The following is a 17,451-nucleotide window of genomic DNA, read 5'->3' on the forward strand; positions in this document are numbered from 1 at the left end:
TTGCCAGGGTCAACCCCACTGAGCTTCTGAGATCTGACAAGATCAGGTTAGTCTGGGCTATCCAGGTCAAGGCAATGTAACACTACCCCTCCCCACAAATATTCCTTTGGTTTAAGTCTGGCGTGTATTTAAATGCCCACACTTCCATTGCCATGATAAAATATCATACTCCAAGCTAGCCTATTGGACAAACCATGCCAAGAGGTTCACTCCTTGTTCACTAGAACAAATGAAATCAAGGTATCTATTCAAGAGTGAGGACTGTAGACCAGGATCACTAAATCATTTTAGAGAACGCCGACCATCGACTGCTTCTGACCATCAAAATAAAGCTTTAAACGTTAAAATATCACCAGTCCTTACTGTCATCGTCGACATACTCATTCCAGTTAAATGTGCTGATGGTTGTGTTTATAAATGTTCCGTTTTCTCCCGCTGAGCTATTGAAGTAGGAAGTAATGTTTATCTGAAAAGTGGAATTGTCTGGTGGCCAGATCAGACATTTATGCCTCAAGTTCCCCATGAAAAGCTGGAGCCCTATGAGCGCAAACACACTCAGACAAAACACAGTCAGGATCATTACATCGGAGAGCTTCTTCACTGACTGAATTAGGGCTCCCACAATAGTTTTCAGGCCTGTAAACGGAAAAGAGGGATTCATTATGATGTCATATCCTCAGAGTAGAAGACATCCATGTGAAGGTACTTGATTTAGGTAACATTTCATGCAGAATGACCGTGGGATGAGTCTTAGGGTGGTGACAAAAGATGGTTTCATGAAAAGCCTGTGAACACGAATGAGAAGCTGTTATGCTTATGCCAGTTTTAAACTGTGTGTGGAAATAAAATATAACATATATTTATTTAAAAAATCACAGAACTTCTTGCCTAGGCCCAAACGTGACTTTTCTTTCCATGCTCTACCTCAAGTTCTACACAGAAAAAAGTATATTGCTTTCTTTTGCGGGTGTCTCTTGCCCAAACCATCATTGCAGAATCAGTATTTAAAAATATTCTGTAGAAGAACAAGATGACTATCTTTATTTTTAAAATATTTCATTATGGCTGGATTCAGTCTCACTACACAAAAAATGGAGGAATGGTTTGGAGAAGAAGGACATCTTTTAAAAAAAAATACCCATGCATTGCCCATGCTGTCCTTCAGGTTTGCATATCTCTACACATAATTTGAAAATTAAAAAGAAAACAGATTGCAAGTTTCAGTCTTAAGTGCCTGCAACAAATGGTAAAATTTGCATCAGTATGAAAGCCTCAGTATATTAACCTTTAATAGTGAAAAGCTTGATGTCATAAGATGCAAATCATATAGCCACTTACTGCCAATGTCTCATGCAAAAATCCGTTAAACTCAAAGGCTGATTTGGAAAAAAAATCAAGCTAAAATATTTAAAAAGCAAAGAATCATATTTCACCAAAACAAAAGGTTTGGGATTCCTGCTTTTTATTTTTGGCTTTACACTGTGCAGCGACTAGCGAGGCTGATGCTCAAAAAATGCGGTTTTATCTTCAATGGAGTTTAAAAAGTCAGCCTCCGCGTTTAACCTAGCTCTCACCTGGAATGACTGATATTGTTTTCAATGCTCGGAGAACTCTGAATGTTCTCAACGCTGAGACATTGCCCAGGTCCACAAACTCTGTCACATATCTGTAATAGGGGAGTTCACACACAAACACAATGACAGCACACAAAGAACAGTTGGAGATACAAAGGGACCTAGCACTTCATACCGCTCACTTCTTACCTGGGATTACAGAAATAGTTTTCAAAGCTCTCAATACTCTGAAAGTTCGAAGAGCTGAAACATTGCCTAGGTTTACAAATTCTGTTACATACCTGTAGAATTAAATCACAGTTATTCAGAATTGAGACAGAGCTTAAGCTAATTGTCCGGGGTCTTTTATTAAGACCTCATCCTCTTTTGCCTTGTGTTTGCTCAGTCTTTTTTTCTTGACAGGAAATTAAAAATTAAATGTTGCTGAAGCAAACCACATTTTCTTATATCCTACCATTCCATTAAGCCTTTGGCAGGATACAACCCATTGCAATGCCTTTTTAACCAAATCAGTAACGAATTTTTTAGGTGAGCTTCCATTCTTGCGAACAGAAAGAAGACAAGATACAGACATCAGCTGTTAAAAGAATAAACTATATTAGCTGTAGTCCTAGTGGAGGACAAACCATTCTGCTCTACAGCACAGGAAGACTAAAAAATAAAAGTTAAAAAGGGAATTTATTGCTCCTCCCTGTCAAATAAAAATTTCCACTTACAGCTATGAATGACTACTCCCATCCCATTAAATACTGAGGAAAATACTTACGCAAATGTAATGACAGTGAAGTCAAGCCAGTTCCAAGGGTCACGAAGGAAAGTGAAACCTTCTAAACAGAAGCCCCTTGCAAGAATTTTTATTAGGGATTCAAAAGTATAAATTCCAGTGAAAGTGTATCTGTGGAAAATATTAGCGTAAGAGTAAAAAGGAATTATTTAATACAATATTCCAAATAATACAATGTTTTTAAAAGGAGAATAAAAAAGTTTAGTAGCCTTCAATAAAATAATAAAAATAACTTCCCAGGGGGAGAGAAATTAGCTCTCCAATGCTGGAAGTATAAAAATATAAGGTGTTCCAGAAGCCATCCATGCAATTTTATGTTCACCATGCCAGAACAACTCATCTCTGATAGATGAGAATTGTGAAGGCTCTGTCACCAAACAAAGAAAACTTCAGGGGGTCAAAATCAGAGTCAGAGGCAAGCAGTGGCTGATGGACATTCTGTTTGGTTTACCATTCACTTTTCTTTTCTCTTCAGTGGCCAGTTTCCTTGCTCCCCCCTCTTGCCAAGTTCAAAAGAAATTTAATCAATAAGGAGTGAGATAATAAGAGGTAAATAACAAACACACATCAACAACATCAACATTAGCTGTTTCTCTTCACTCCATGTTTGTCTATGGTCCCCTCCAGTATTCTCTCGATATGGACAGGGGAGAGCCTCCAGAATTCCCAACAATGTACATTCCAAATTCAGAATTCAGCCCACGGAGGAAACATGTAGTCCAACTCTCATTTGCACATTCACTTGAAAGGACCTGATAAAAACACTGAAAGCTGGCAATCTATCAGATACTACATTAGAAATTAGATTTCAGCACCATAAGTGATACAGGGCTAGGAACAAACAGGAAGGGAGAAATTCTGAACTTTCCAATTCAACTCTAAAGAAACAATGGGACTCTTTCAGAAAGTAGCGAGACCAGTTTGCTATTGCACAAGCAATAAAGAATGGAAGCTAGGTCCTGTTGTCAGGACCAGTTCTGTTTTTGTTTTAATTATTAATTTTATTTTAAATGTTTGTTTCTAGCCTTTTCATTGAAAGGGAACTGCAAAGTACCCTAGCTACAAAATCAAAACATGTAACAGCATAATAAAGCTTCAATGCATTTACAGCAGCATCAGTAATAAAATGACAAAGGTAATATAGAAGGACAGACAACAAAAGCTACCAATTCAGCAGGATATAGAAGTGTGATCCTAAAGAGAATTATACTCTTCTACACTCACTGACTTCGATGGATTTAGAAGGCTGTGTTTTGCTTAGGATCACCATCTGAACCCCTGTAGTGCAGGAGGCAGGATGCATTTTATGGGAGACAGTCCTATAATTTAGATTTATCTCAAGATGTTTTCAGTGAACACTTTGTAAGCATAAAATATAAACATAAAGTGGGGGTTATCTGGTGTTTATAAACATGTTGTCACTACATTTGCCAGTGTACAATACAGGAAAAGCTCTAGTCATAAGAATCAGTCGTACACCTGTATTTGGGTCCTGGATGACTTTGAAGACACATGGGCATGAGTAAAGTTCTGTCAAGTCACAGCTGACTTGTGCTGACGACCCCCCCCCCCCCAAATAGGGTTTATAATGCAAGAGACAAAACAGGTAGACACACACTAAGTAATTACTGAATAGAAATTAAGTTTGACTTACTCTACATTCTTGGTCCATTCTGGAGGGTTACTCATGGTCATAAATACACAATTGGTCAAAATAGTGCACATAATAAGCATGCTGAATAATGTATAGTAGAGTTAAGGAATACTTAAACTAGAGAATGTATCAAAAGATTAATTGTATCACATTAACAATGCGCTATTTCTAAAACCACTACTTGTTTCTGATAGGTAGGTGCCTCAGATTAAATATCAGAACATCCTTACACATTGCTCCATAGTTAAAACAGAACAGATTGGCATTCAAGTAAATTCTGTGCAACATAAAAGAAATAAGAAAGTTGTTTTCTGAAAGAAATATACAAAAGGTCATAGATATACTAAAAGTTAAAGCTAACAGGGTTTTCATCATGCAAATAAATAAGCTCATGGTGACGTTTTACTGATTTATTTGTATAAAAATTTCTTTAGAAGAAGAGTTTGGATTTATATCCTCCCTTTCTCTCCTGTAGGAGACTCAAAGGGGCTTACAATCTCCTTGCCCTTCCCCCCTCACAACAAACACCCTGTGAGGTGGGTGGGGCTGAGAGAGCTCCGAGAAGCTGTGACTAGCCCAAGGTCACCCAGCTGGCATGTGTGGGAGTGTACAGGCTAATCTGAATTCCCCAGATAAGCCTCCACAGCTCAGGTGGCAGAGCTGGGAATCAAACCCAGTTCCTCCAGATTAGATACACGAGCTCTTAACCTCCTATGCCACTGCTGCTCCTCTGACAACTTTTCCAAAGGTGGCTGACAAAAGACAATAAGTATCAGCAAAACAAACACTAAAAGAAATAAAAGGAGAAACAAATGAATGTGGAAAAGCTGTCATGTATAAAAAGCATAGAAGGAAACCCACTGAAGTAGGTTTCAACTGAACGCCTTTGGAGATATTCCACAATTAAGGCATCACTCTTGAAAAGCCATTAAGGTTGGGATGTCAGGAGAAGGGCAACTGATAGAGGTCTGAAGGTATGGGCGGATTAATATGAGACATGAGATGTAATTACGTCTTCTCAGTCTTTCTATGCTTTAAAAGCAATGCTTCATATACAGGTCACTGAGGTGAAAATCAGCGGCTCAATTAATGACCCCCTGAACCCCTTGGGATTAAACCAATGCATGTGGGAGGGGTGGCATGCAAGGGGAGGGGAGGGAAGGGAGTAAGGGGTGGCATGCAAGGGAGGGGAGGCAGGGGAGGGATTCAGGGGTGGCATGCAAGGGGGGAGGAGGGGGCCCGGCATCTGGCCATGGCCCACTCACCCTAGCGGAGGGAGGGGTGGCATGCAAAGGGAAGGGGAGGGAAGGAAGGGAGGGAGGGATGGCATGCAAGGGAAGGGGAGGGAGGGAAGGGAGTAAGGGGTGGCATGCAAGGGAGGGGGACATGTTAGATAGACTATGGATCCTATGGTAGAATAAAGAAAGAACCCTGAATGTTAGCCAGGAAAGGGATTCAAAATAGATGAAAGTTTGTTCATACAAATCCTGGATAAATTTTCCTAGGAATTCCATAAACACAATACAATTCAAAAACTTTTTTTTCTCGCAAAAAACCCAAGTATTTTGGTACAGTTCTTCCCATCTGTCCTTGCCATGGTCATTGAGTCCCTGAGTATGGATGGAAGACACATCACACAGCATTGCTGATGCTAAGCAAGTATTGATCTGGGCCTGGATAGAAGTCCTCTCAACTCCTTGACAGAAGACAGGCAGGATAATTTAAAAAGTGGATGACTTCAGCATAGCCCTATTTTTTTCAAGGAACTATTACCTTCAAGCAGAGGTGGGATCCAACCAGTTCTCACTACTTCTCTAGAAGTGGTTACTAATTTTTTTCTGAGTGCCGAGAAGGGGTTACTAAAGCAACCTCCCTGCCCAATAGGGACTGGAGGGCGTGTGTGCGGCGGCACCACTGTTTGAATCCCACCACCATCGGAACCTGTTATTGTGGCATAGTGGCTAAGAGCAGTGTCTAAGAGCAGGTGCACTCTGATCTGGAGGAACCAGGTTTGATTCCTAGCTCTGCCGCTTGAGTTGTGGAGGCTTATCTGGGGAATTTAGATTAGCCTGTACACTCCCACACACGCCAGCTGGGTGACCTTGGGCTAGTCACAGCTTTTCGGAGCTCTCTCAGCCCCACCTACCTCACAGGGTGTTTGTTGTGAGGGGGGAAGGGCAAGGAGATTGTAAGCCCCTTTGAGTCTCCTACAGGAGAGAAAGGGAGGATATAAATCCAAACTCTTATTATTATTATTATTATTAAATTTTTTGGATCCCATCACTGCCTTCAAGGTAAAGGGAAGTTCATGTAAGGAAACCAGCATTGTTTTCAATGAAGGTGCGGGGGAAGGGGGGACTTGCCAATACGGCAGATACAAAGGCCCAAATTAGGAAAGTGGTTGCATTTCATATTGCTCTTAACAATAAGCAGAGTTTCTTGTTCTGTGCTAGAAACATTACCTTCCATCTTTTCTTACTGTATCTACTTAAAGGTACATCCACTACACAAAGTTGCCCAGTCATGATTGGCCATAAATGACCACATGATGGCACTACAGACTAAGAAGATGTTTAGAGCTGCATTATTTTAGGACTATACATATTTTCAGGGTTTTGTTTTTTTTAAAAAAAATTACATTTGCATCACATCCTTCCTGCGGGTGCTCACAGCAGTTTACAGGGGATCCCCAGGGCAATCAGAGTTACATGACTTTGGTGATGGAGATCTATCTCTGATCCAAAGGTTTTGACAGCTATTTTGATTCGATGACAATAACTAAAGGAAAGTCAGTGCTTCTGGCAGGGAACGTGAGTTGCACAGTTATAAAGATTATAAAGTCTCCTCTGTTTATTTGCTGGGATGTAAAGACTGGAACTGCTAATACCCCTCAACCCTCTTTGATAAGACAAGCCTGGATTTTGACTCCTGGACATATTTCTGTTCTTCTCTGTGATAGCTTGATCCATTCTCCACTACGTGTATAGCCTTATTAATTGATAATTCTCTTGAATTTAGTCCAAAATAAAGGAAAAGCTGTTGTGGAGCCACGGAGTACATAATTTTATACAGTGTTGAAAATCATAAAACTGTGAGTGTGTAAAATGTGTATTGCTTGGCTCAGAAGCAGAAATCACTTAACCAGGCGTTCCAAAAATAAATTTAACTATCAAGTCAACACTTCTTGACATAAATATTCCCAGCACATTTTCTTTTTATTCCTTCTGTTGCTTGATGTATTTTAAAACATTACCTCCTATATTCATTACATTTTACCTCAGTCTTCCTCCAAAGAGGTTAGACAACATTACGAGGCAAATAAAACTTAGAGAAACTGACTTGTCCAGGATGTTCCAGAGAAGTTGTCACAGTGTAACCCTACTGTTATACGCATCTAAGACCACTGATTTTAATGGATTCTGAAGGACACAACAACACTCAGGTTTATACTGTAAAAACTGCACTGATTTCAGAGACCTGTCTCTTTTAATCAGGGTATCCACATGCAAGTTAAGACACAGTGGTTGACTTAAAGGCACTTTTGCACATGCAGAATAACGCACTTTCAATCTACCTTCAATGTACTTTGCAGCTGGATTTTACAGTGCGAAACAGCAAAATCCACTTGCAAACAATTATGAAAGTGGATTGAAAGTGCATTATTCTGCATGTGCGAAAGTGCGAGGCTTCAATCCCAAAGAGTATTTCCACAGAGGGGAAAGACATTCCTTGTTACCAATTCACTTCTCGTGCTGTAGAATACCAATCCATTCCCGTGCTAATTCTGGGAAGGATTCCCTTTCTCACAAAAGCAGCATCTGGGGAGTTATTTGGGGTTGCAGTGGGTGGGCCAATAGGTACAAACCGCCTCCCCCCAATTTGTCTGTGAAAATCCTTCTTGGGACCCAAACAATGATGTGTGTATATTTAGAGATTGTGGTGATAGTAGAACCATAGCACATTTCAGCTTATCTAGCAAGGTAAGGCTAACTTGAGCTAGGATGCGATGCAATGTTTGGGAGGCTGCAATATAGGGACACGAATATCTGCACTCCCACATAATGGATGACCTTCACTAAGCAAGTGTGCTGTACTTTGGTTTGTTCCAGTAGACACTGTGTGGGAGCAACAATCAGATCCATTGGCTGAAGGAAGAATGCATTTCATACTATAAATCAGCCCTGAGTTTCTTTGCCTAGCAGTCCCAGTACTTCTGGATCACCTAAAGATTCCAATTTGGAGCTCTCCCACTACCTGCGGATACCAGCAAAATCCTATCTAATACAGTTACTCTAAACGAAAGCTGTATCATAAAAAAGATTTTTCTGGCCTTGTGACTTCATTAAAAGTTTTAATTTTGAATCCCACAAGAGTTAAATCATCATAACGTACAGGCTGTCTGCAAAGTTATCTTCAGTTGGAATCTCTGTGTGATTGCATATGGTTCTGAACTATGTCTTAAAGAAACACACAGGTCACATAAGGGCTGAGCTGGGACCCCCTGCTGCTTCACATGAACTGGGAGTGAGGCCCCTTCCACACATGCAGAATAATGCACTTTCAATCGAAATCGAAGCTGGATTTTATTATGCAGAATAGAAAAAATCTACTTTTGTGAAAGTGGATTGCATGTGCATTATTCTGCATATGAGGAAGGAGTCTGAGACATACAATATGCCCAATACTTCCCCCACAATTAGCAGCTGCAGGGAGGGTCACATAGTACTAGAGGGCTATTGGTCAAGGAAGCTTTACCATTACTGAAATACCCATCTTCTCGTGAGAATCTCCCCCAGAGCTCCCTAAAACACCATGAAAAAGAGCAAAGAATGTGAACAAAATGGGAATGGAGGAGTCAAGGATGCCAGTACAAGAAAAGAGAGAGGAAAAGAGAGGATGAAACAACAAGAAGCAAATGAAAGAAACGGAAAGTGGTGGAGAGCTGCTCTTTAGCCGCCCAAGTGAGAGCTCTGCTTTCCAACAGTGACCTATAAAGCAGCAGGTGCAGAAATGCGAACCAGGAGGAGTTTAAAAACATACAGGGAAAAACCGGGGGTGGGGGTGGGGGGTGGTGGTGGTGGTGGTCAAAATACAGGTGATATGTAGTTCATAGCCTCCCCAAGACAGAAAATGACCCAAGCATTGAGAAACAGAATAGTATTATTTCATTCACAGTGAACCAACCATTTGAAAAGGATATGAATGTACCAAAATTTTAATAGCTATTTTTCTAATAGGGTTGAAAGGCGTTAACAGGTACACAGCAGAGGTGGCACTGAATCGGAAAATCGCCTTCCCTCTATTCAATACTATAAATGTCTGGAAGAAAAAAAAGACAGAAGGGGAGGGGGAATGGGGGCATGTAGCAATGCCCTGTGCATCATTCAAACTCTGTCAAGTGCAAGAAGTTGGTTATGCTTTAATGTCAATGGCAGAAAGCAAGTTGCACGCATATATAAACAAAACCCTTCCTAGATAGTTGAGTCTGGGTTCATGTAATGTTGTGGGGCTTAAAGGACTGGATTGATCCAGTCTGATGCAGGTCAGAATCCAGTTTCAATGCTCCCATAAGTTTAGGAATCAGTTTAGGAATAAAACACAATAGCATTCATAAACATAGAGTAGCGTTCTTCTCGCCTATTAGTAAAAAATAGATGGCATTTAGATGGACAGGGTTGATTGGTTCCCACACAGAGCATGACTAAAAACCAACTTCTCATCTAAGTAGAACAGGAGGTGTGAATGGAGGGAAAGTATGGAGGCTAACAGCTTCATGCTGCAATCTTAAGCACAACTGTCTCTCTCTACTTCCATTGAAGGTTATGGGCTTAGAAGGCTGTAACTCTGCATAGGGTTGTACGGTCAGGCACTGAGCAGTGTAACCTAACTACTGCTGCAATGTTAAAGGATCTTTATCACCGTCACCTTGATACTATGCAGAATATAATTAGCCTTAAACCCGCTTTGTCACACTTCTCTCTATATAGGATAGCAACATTGGTCAGATCAAGAGACATGGGTTACAGCTTCTGCTTTAGCCGGATGTGGCTCTGGAATTAGAGACAATGGATTAATTCGCTAGCTTGTACATGGTCCCTTCTGACACTAACCCAATAAAGCACAGAGTCACCTGCTCCCCCTGTCCCCTGACTCAAGAACTCCTGGAGATTTGGGGATGAAGCCTGGGGAGGAAAGAGACCTTGGTGGGGTACAATGCTATTTATCCCATCCTCCAAAGCATCCATTTTCTCCAGAGGAACTGATCTCTGTGCCTAGAGATGTAATTTCAGAGGATCCCCAGGTCCCACCTGGAGGCATGACATCCCTCATGGTAGACAGCATGGTATGTACAAGTACTCCACAGAGGGGGGCGGGTTGCGGCAAATTTCACATTCACTGATTTTGGGAAATCACCAACCTTGCGTAATTCAGGTAGCCATTTTGAGGAAACAACCGACAAAGTCACAGCAGAACCACTTTCTGATCATCTGAACAGAAACATTCTGCATCCAAAAAGCAATTGACAACTTTGGCAGCCGTCACCCACAACCCCACAGGTTTACGTCTCTTTAGCTTTGAAACAGCATCATGTTCCCTTCACTGCGGTGCTCACGCCTGGTTTATTAAGTATCCCCAAGTTATGTATAAAATCTGACATCCTTATGAAATGATTCACTGAATCATCACACAATATGCGCAGGAGAACTGCTGAACGTTTCAAACAGTTCCACAACTGTTCTCAGTGTATTCATTATTGCATGAATGGTTAGAAACTGTTTGTTGCCAACGGAAAAAGTACAAAGTATCTGACAACTCTAGCCATGAGTTTGCTTTTCGATTACATCAACAGGAAATACTTAGAAATTTACTATTTCTCTTTCATGTGGAAGAGAAGTAATGTTTGAGAAGCTACGATAGTAGTTTCCCAGAGGCCCTGCCAAAATTGCAACTTACATTTCTATGTCAGGTTTTTACAGATGCCAACATACCCTCCCTATGTCATGAATTGCCTGTGCTATTACCTGTTGAGATGTTGAGCCATCTACAGCAATCAAGCAGCCGTTATTCTGTTCACAATTCTTTTGTAGCAGATCCGTCATTAAAAAAAGGCTTCTTTGCTCAGAAGCAGAAGAAATCCCAATCTGTATCTAGAAAACTTGCCTTTTCTAGTTCAACAGCCTCTTACTCTGTTGAAACAAGCTGTTTAAAACAAACATCTGGGGTCAGAATTATGGTTGCCTCTGCTCAGGGTAAGGCAAAAGGAATGTAATTTCTTTATGTTCTAGAGACAGCCATGATGTGAACTTTGGTATTCACAGGCTGCAACAGGCAGCAGGCAGCTCAGCTAGCAATACTGTGGATCCCAGAGGGAAAAGATAAGGAAGGCAAACTGATTCTATTCAACATTGAACCAGAGAATAGGCTAAAGAAGAGATAGCCCATGCTGCACCCTGTTTAGCAGAGTAGAAAGTATGGAGGTTGACTGTCCTGCTCTCTGATTCTTTAGACACATGCCTGTGTTTCTATAGCTTCACATATACTCTGGCTTTTAAACAGTGGTCAGCTTTCTTCCCAGGGATCTGCTTAGACCAAGACGTTATAATGAATCTGTTCTTCTGATCTTCGTTGCTCATTGAATTTTTGAACAATTTTAGAGTGTCTTTTCTCTTAGGCCCCTTCCACACATGCAAAATAATGCGTTTTCAAACCACTTTCACAACTGTTTGCAAGTGGATTTTGCTATTCCGCACAGCTTTAAAGAGCACTGAAAGCAATTTGAAAGTGCATTATTCTGCATGTGCGGAATGAGCCTTACACTCCAGTTAAACAATTTATTCAGTGGTTTGAGAAAATAGGGCACCACATTCTGCAATTCTCATCCACTTTTCTACCCATCCTGTATAGAGCGGGGGAAGGGATGGGCGTGCATGCTGATCAGCTGAAATGTGAAGGCAGCCACTATGGAGACTGACAGAACAATTCTATGCAAACTTACTCCAATCTAAATCTGCACAGGATTGCATTGCTTGTCTGTCGCTCTGTGGCAATTCGGCTCAAAATTTTTGCATGACCTGATTTTGCAAAAACAAAGACCTGTAATGCAATCTAAGACTGTCACTGCTTCTTTATCATTGCCAATTTGCGTATAGCTTAATCCATCTTTAAAAAGGCTAATTCATTTCCAAAGGGCTATTTTTTCATATAATATCTTCATGCAGTGTACACTCATCCATGAAAAAGGGTTGGATAGATTCACAGGTAACAGGTCTATCAACAGCCATAATAGTAACTAGGCCTTCATGTGTAGCTATAAATATCAAAGAACAGGGGAATGCTAGCTTGTTTCCTTTCAGAGCTGACCAGTAGAAGGAAACTGAATCTACATTGATTCTGATCCAGCAAGGCAATTCTTACGCTCTTTGTATCTCATCTTTCTGATGAGCTTTCTATATATCTTATAACTTCCTGGACTGTGCATTCCGATGGTCGGTGCATTCCGAAGCAGCTTGTAGCTTTGATAAGAATGGCATTGTAAGAGTGACTTCTGTTGAGCTGTCCTGTTAAGAGGTACTGGTTTATGCTTAGTCATCCAAGGGAGAAAATCTGAGCTAGCAGAATAAATCAAAGACTCTTCTGCAAGTTCTTGCATATTACTTTGAAAAGCTAAGTGAAAAACATGACCTCTCTGTTTCTAATCAAATTGCACACACCTATCTAGTGGAATCAGTTACATTACTAGCCAAGATGACAGTCCTCATAAAAATGGAAATGGATCAGGAGGAAGACAGGAACTTTATCTGCCTTTGAACTGCAACCTGCAGCTTGTTGTCCAGTAAACCCTCTTCAGAATGTACTTCTCTTTGCTGTCTCCCAGCTCCTCCCTTGCTGCCGCTGCTTGCTGCCGCCCCTTCTTCTCTTTATACCTCTGTCCCTTCTCTTTATCCCCCTGTTCCCTCATTGAGCAGAGAGCAAGGAGTGGGGAGGGGGAGACCAGAAGGAGCAGAATCCCTGAAGTGAGGGGAAACACTGGCGTTTCCTCACTCTCACTAACTATGGAGCTTTGGGGATCTTCCACACCGTAAGTGTAAGCGCAACTGTAAAGAGATCTCTGCCACAAAGGAAATGTTTTCTTTCTGCGCAGGAGAGCAACAGTGTATAATGGGCTTGTGTGTGCAGGTGTGGAAGGGCTCAATGAAAGAATCATTAACTTAAGCCAAGAGCAGAGAGAGGAGGTCATTAAAATATTGATAACCCTTTGGGATACCTGTGGCCATCTGGCATAAGTTGTGGCTATGAGGCATATTCCTAACTTTCCTCCTCTATCTACCCTCTGCAGGGAACTGCACCAGAAGGAGAGAATTATCTTCACCCTCAATAGACCTATATAAGGGAGGAAGGCTTGGAAAGATTTGTACTAGCTTCAAAATGGAGACTGCAGGTAGCAAAATGGTCCCATCTGTTTGATGGATTGCCCTGAACATAGTTGGTCATAGTTCTTCATGATTAGAATGGCTCTGGAAATGTTTACTCTAACAACTTCTAAAACAACTAAGTCAGTGATAGGATAGTTTCAAAACCAAGAGAGATATACTAAGCAGATCCATGAAGAATCCTACCCAGGTCTATTGCTGCACAAAAAAGGATTGGGAAAGGGTCTAAGGAGAGGCACAATTCATTAAATACACCAACCCTTACCATAAATGTTTGCTGCTAGTATTACTGTTAATAAAAAATCTCTGTTCATTCATGCTTCAATAATTTCCCAGCTGTAAAATAAGGTTAGTAAAAATTACAGTAAAATGCCCGGATTATTACAATAAACCTGTTTCACCATATGTAAACTCAAGGGGATATCTTGTCAACACTAAGGTTCCAGCATGGGAACACCATCGGTGAACAGAGAAAATATACCATGGAAACATCTGTGTATGAAATCAAAAACATCTGCAGTTATCATATTCCAAAATATTGGCTAAAAAGTACTCCATTGAAGTGTCTGTGAGGTTCCGGTGCTACCAAACTCCAGTGGAACTATGTTAAACTCACAGCACGCACTCACTTTTTTGTTAAGGTAGTACGGGTCCAGGTCTTCTAAAGGCTCAGAGACCATTCCCGGGGGGATGTCTCCATAAATAAAGGGCAGTGATTTGCCAGCCTCCAAGTCACTATTGGGTTTGGGTCCATTTTCATCGTCGTCAATGTCTTTGCGTTCTTGTTTAGGCTTCTTAGCTTTTTCCTCGGCAATACGTTCCTCGATAGCTGCCAGAGATTCTCTCGTGAAAAAGTGGAAGCTGTCAGGTCCTGGTGGTACCAGCATTGATTGTGCCATCTTTTCATCCTGCACCTCTTAATTATTGTTGTGCCCCATGCATAAAAAAGTGCTAGGATTAAAAAAAACACAGAGAAGAAGAAGATTAGCGCAATGCTTTGTACAAGGAAAGGAAAACACTTGCATATCTTTGTCTGCAGGGCAGCTTATTAATTCGGCTACTTCAAATGTGAGAGTTGTATGTTTTGATGTTTGATCATTCATTCATTCTTTCTCCTTTGAACCCATTTTCTTTCTCATTTGCAAATCTGTCTGACTATCCAAGGAGACAGAAGATATTGTAACAATCGGGGGGGGGGGGGGGGGGAAACCCTCCAAACTCTCCCCAATTAAATTCCTGTAAAATGCATCAGCAACAATCAACATTTTGCACACTGACTATATGTTTTAATTACTGGGGCAATTATTTATATAGTACAGTATAGTATACAATATTTATATAGTGTGTATAGCACTTCATAGAGTGATACATGCAAAAGACTTAAGTTAAGGCTTAAAATTGAATTTATTCAACAAAGGTGGGGTAAACAGAAAAGGATGAAGTGAGAGGGGAGGCACAGAGTACAAGAGATTAACATAATTATATTCATTCTTATTTCATAATATAGTGCATTATCTTGGACAGGGCTTAGTTAAAAGAATCAAGGCACGTTAGGCCCAGTCAGGACCCATTATCAATATCAATACAAGAGGGTTGAGTTGTAAAGCAATAATAGTATCTCTGAACACAAATGAGCAACCACAGCCAGCCACTAACATCTGAGATTGTTCCAAGTCAGGAATGTAGCTTCCGTTCCAGGTAGCACATCAGTTTTGTTTAAATTAATATATCTAACTAGCACATTTGCTTCCCACCATTTCTCCATGGAGTTTAGGCTGGTTTACATGATTCTTTCTTCCCCATTCCGTTCTTATAGGTTACTCTGAGACTATTAGGGATTTGACTGACATGCTAACTGCCACATCGCTCTAGCCCTTTATTTTTTTTTCTCTGTCACAGAAAGTAAATGGCAAATGCTAGAGCCTCAACTATTATTTAAGACATGGTCAAAAGCTCATTTTGAATCACACTCGGATGCAAAGAAACTGCTTTTCTGCCACCATTGCCTCAGACAGTGTTGGCTACACAAGTTGTTCTGCGTGGTGAGAGGTCAGTTGCAATCTGACCCGCAGAAGGAGGTAGAATGTTCAGGAGACCCGTATTACCATTTTGTGCAACACTTTGCAGATAAAACCATTCATGCCGACTTACAATTGAATCCAGAGCTGATGGGTGGGGATGGCGCTGCTTCAGCTTTCCCGCAGTGCGGGAAGCCTGAAAATGTTTTTTTTAAAGGAGCTTACCTTGAAAGCCCCTGTTGGGGTGAAAATAGAAATACGCCACGAAAAATGTGTCATATCTCAGTGTAAGTCTGCGCCACCTCCAGAGGGGGACCCCCCTCCCCGGATTGGGCTGCCCAGTTCTACATTAGCAGTGACAGAGTCAGACACTGCCAGGGTGCCAACTTGTCCAGTTTTCGGCATACTTTTCAGTTTCTTTACTCTAAGGATGTGGACAAGGTATGACTCTTGCCATTCCTTGGCTGCTGAAATCCCAGGGGGAGGGGGGAAGGCTCACTGATAAACTCTGACAGGTAGTTAATGACTCCTCTACAGAGGGAGTGGTCACTCCAGCCCTGAAACAGCCTATGGTACGTCCACTACAAAAAAAAGTGTACCCTGGTCCCAGGTGTAACTATCAACCATTCTTCAGTAACTATCAACCATTCTTGAATATTCCATTTTTAAACAAGGTAATCAAAAGGGTTGTGGACGGCCAATTTCATGCATTCCTGGATGAAGCACATTGTTTGCATTCTGTTAAATCCATTTTCAAACCCAGTTATGAAATTGTAATTGCTCTGGCCCACCCCAGTGGATCACCTGCACCGGGAGATTTACTGGGAGAGTGTCACTCTGTTGATTCCCCGGGACCTCTCAGTAGTTTTCAGTGCCATCAGTCATAGTATTCTTCTGGACTATCATTCCAGACTGCGATGTACTGTTTTGCAGTGGTTCCAGTCCTACCTGGAAAGTAGGTTTCAGAAGGTGCTTATAAAGGTCTCAGTCCCTTGACCTTCAGCCTGTGGGGTCTCACAAGGTTCCATCTTGTCCCCTATGCTTTTCAGTAACTTCATGAAATAATTGGGTAAGATTATCTCAGATGACACTCAGCTTTATCTCACAATTTTGACTGATCGCAAGGAGGCTATAGAAACCCTGAGCCAGTGCCCAGAGACAGTTTTGGAGTGGATATAGATTAATTACTGAAGCACTACTGGTGTATGGAAAGTATTATCTGGGGCTTAAGGTGTCACCCATTCTGCATGGAGTTGTACTCCCCTGGATGGGATTGCACTCCCCTTGAAGGACCAGGTCTGTAGTTTGGGGTGCTCTTGGACCCAGGCCTACTTTTGGAAAAGCAGATGTAGCAAATGTAGCCAGGGATACCTTTTACCAGCTTCTGCTAGTTAGTCAGCTGAAGCACTTTCTGGGCAAAAAGGATCCAGCAACTGTGGTTCATGCCATAGTTACATCTAGACAAGTTCACTACAATGTGCTCCACCTGGGCTGTTTGGAAAATTCCACTGGCGGAATGTCCTGCAGCCAGGATGTTGTTTGGAGTGAGTCACAAAAAACATATCACTCCAGTCTTGGCCCATCTACACACTGGCTCCCAATCTGTTTCTGGGCACAATTCAAGGGGGTTGTGTTGACCTTTAAAGCCATACATGGGTTGGGACCAGCATGCCTTACAAACAATCCTATCCGACTACTGTGGTCATCATAATCTGAGGCCCTGTTTCGGGGACCCCTGACTTCTGAGATTAGGTGGGTGGCAACTCAAGAAAGGACCTTCTCAGTTATCTCTGCAACTTTCTCCCCAAAGAGACTTGCCTGTCTCCTTCTGTTGCTGTCTTCTGCCAGAAGGTGAAGACTTTTTGTTTTGTTTGCTGTTCCTTCAGTGATCCCTCCCTCCTTCCTGCCAAGTTTTTAGTCATTGTCCTTTTGTATTAGTCAATATTGCATGCGTATTGTAACTGGGTTTCGATTGTTTCAATGTGTTTTG

General features: G+C 41.4%; 1 protein-coding gene across 2 annotated transcripts in view; it reads right to left on the reverse strand.

Moving 5' to 3' along the window:
- Positions 1-17,451, reverse strand: part of SCN2A (sodium voltage-gated channel alpha subunit 2) — a 135,515-nt gene that overhangs the window by 64,888 nt on the left and 53,176 nt on the right. Inside the window, exons 3-8 of one of the 2 annotated variants that reach the window (XM_048483311.1) lie at positions 14,073-14,394; positions 9,213-9,331; positions 4,013-4,102; positions 2,341-2,469; positions 1,575-1,666; positions 364-636 (exon numbers count right to left, since the gene is read on the reverse strand). In XM_048483311.1, the coding sequence (XP_048339268.1) occupies positions 364-636; positions 1,575-1,666; positions 2,341-2,469; positions 4,013-4,102; positions 9,213-9,331; positions 14,073-14,342 (973 nt within the window). In that variant the 5' untranslated portion in view covers positions 14,343-14,394. Of the gene's footprint in view, positions 1-363; positions 637-1,574; positions 1,667-1,763; positions 1,856-2,340; positions 2,470-4,012; positions 4,103-9,212; positions 9,332-14,072; positions 14,395-17,451 lie in introns of both variants that reach the window. The other variant, XM_048483312.1, reaches the window with a different exon arrangement.

This window comes from Sphaerodactylus townsendi, linkage group LG02, assembly GCF_021028975.2.
Source record: "Sphaerodactylus townsendi isolate TG3544 linkage group LG02, MPM_Stown_v2.3, whole genome shotgun sequence".
Taxonomy (NCBI): Eukaryota; Metazoa; Chordata; class Lepidosauria; order Squamata; family Sphaerodactylidae; genus Sphaerodactylus; species Sphaerodactylus townsendi.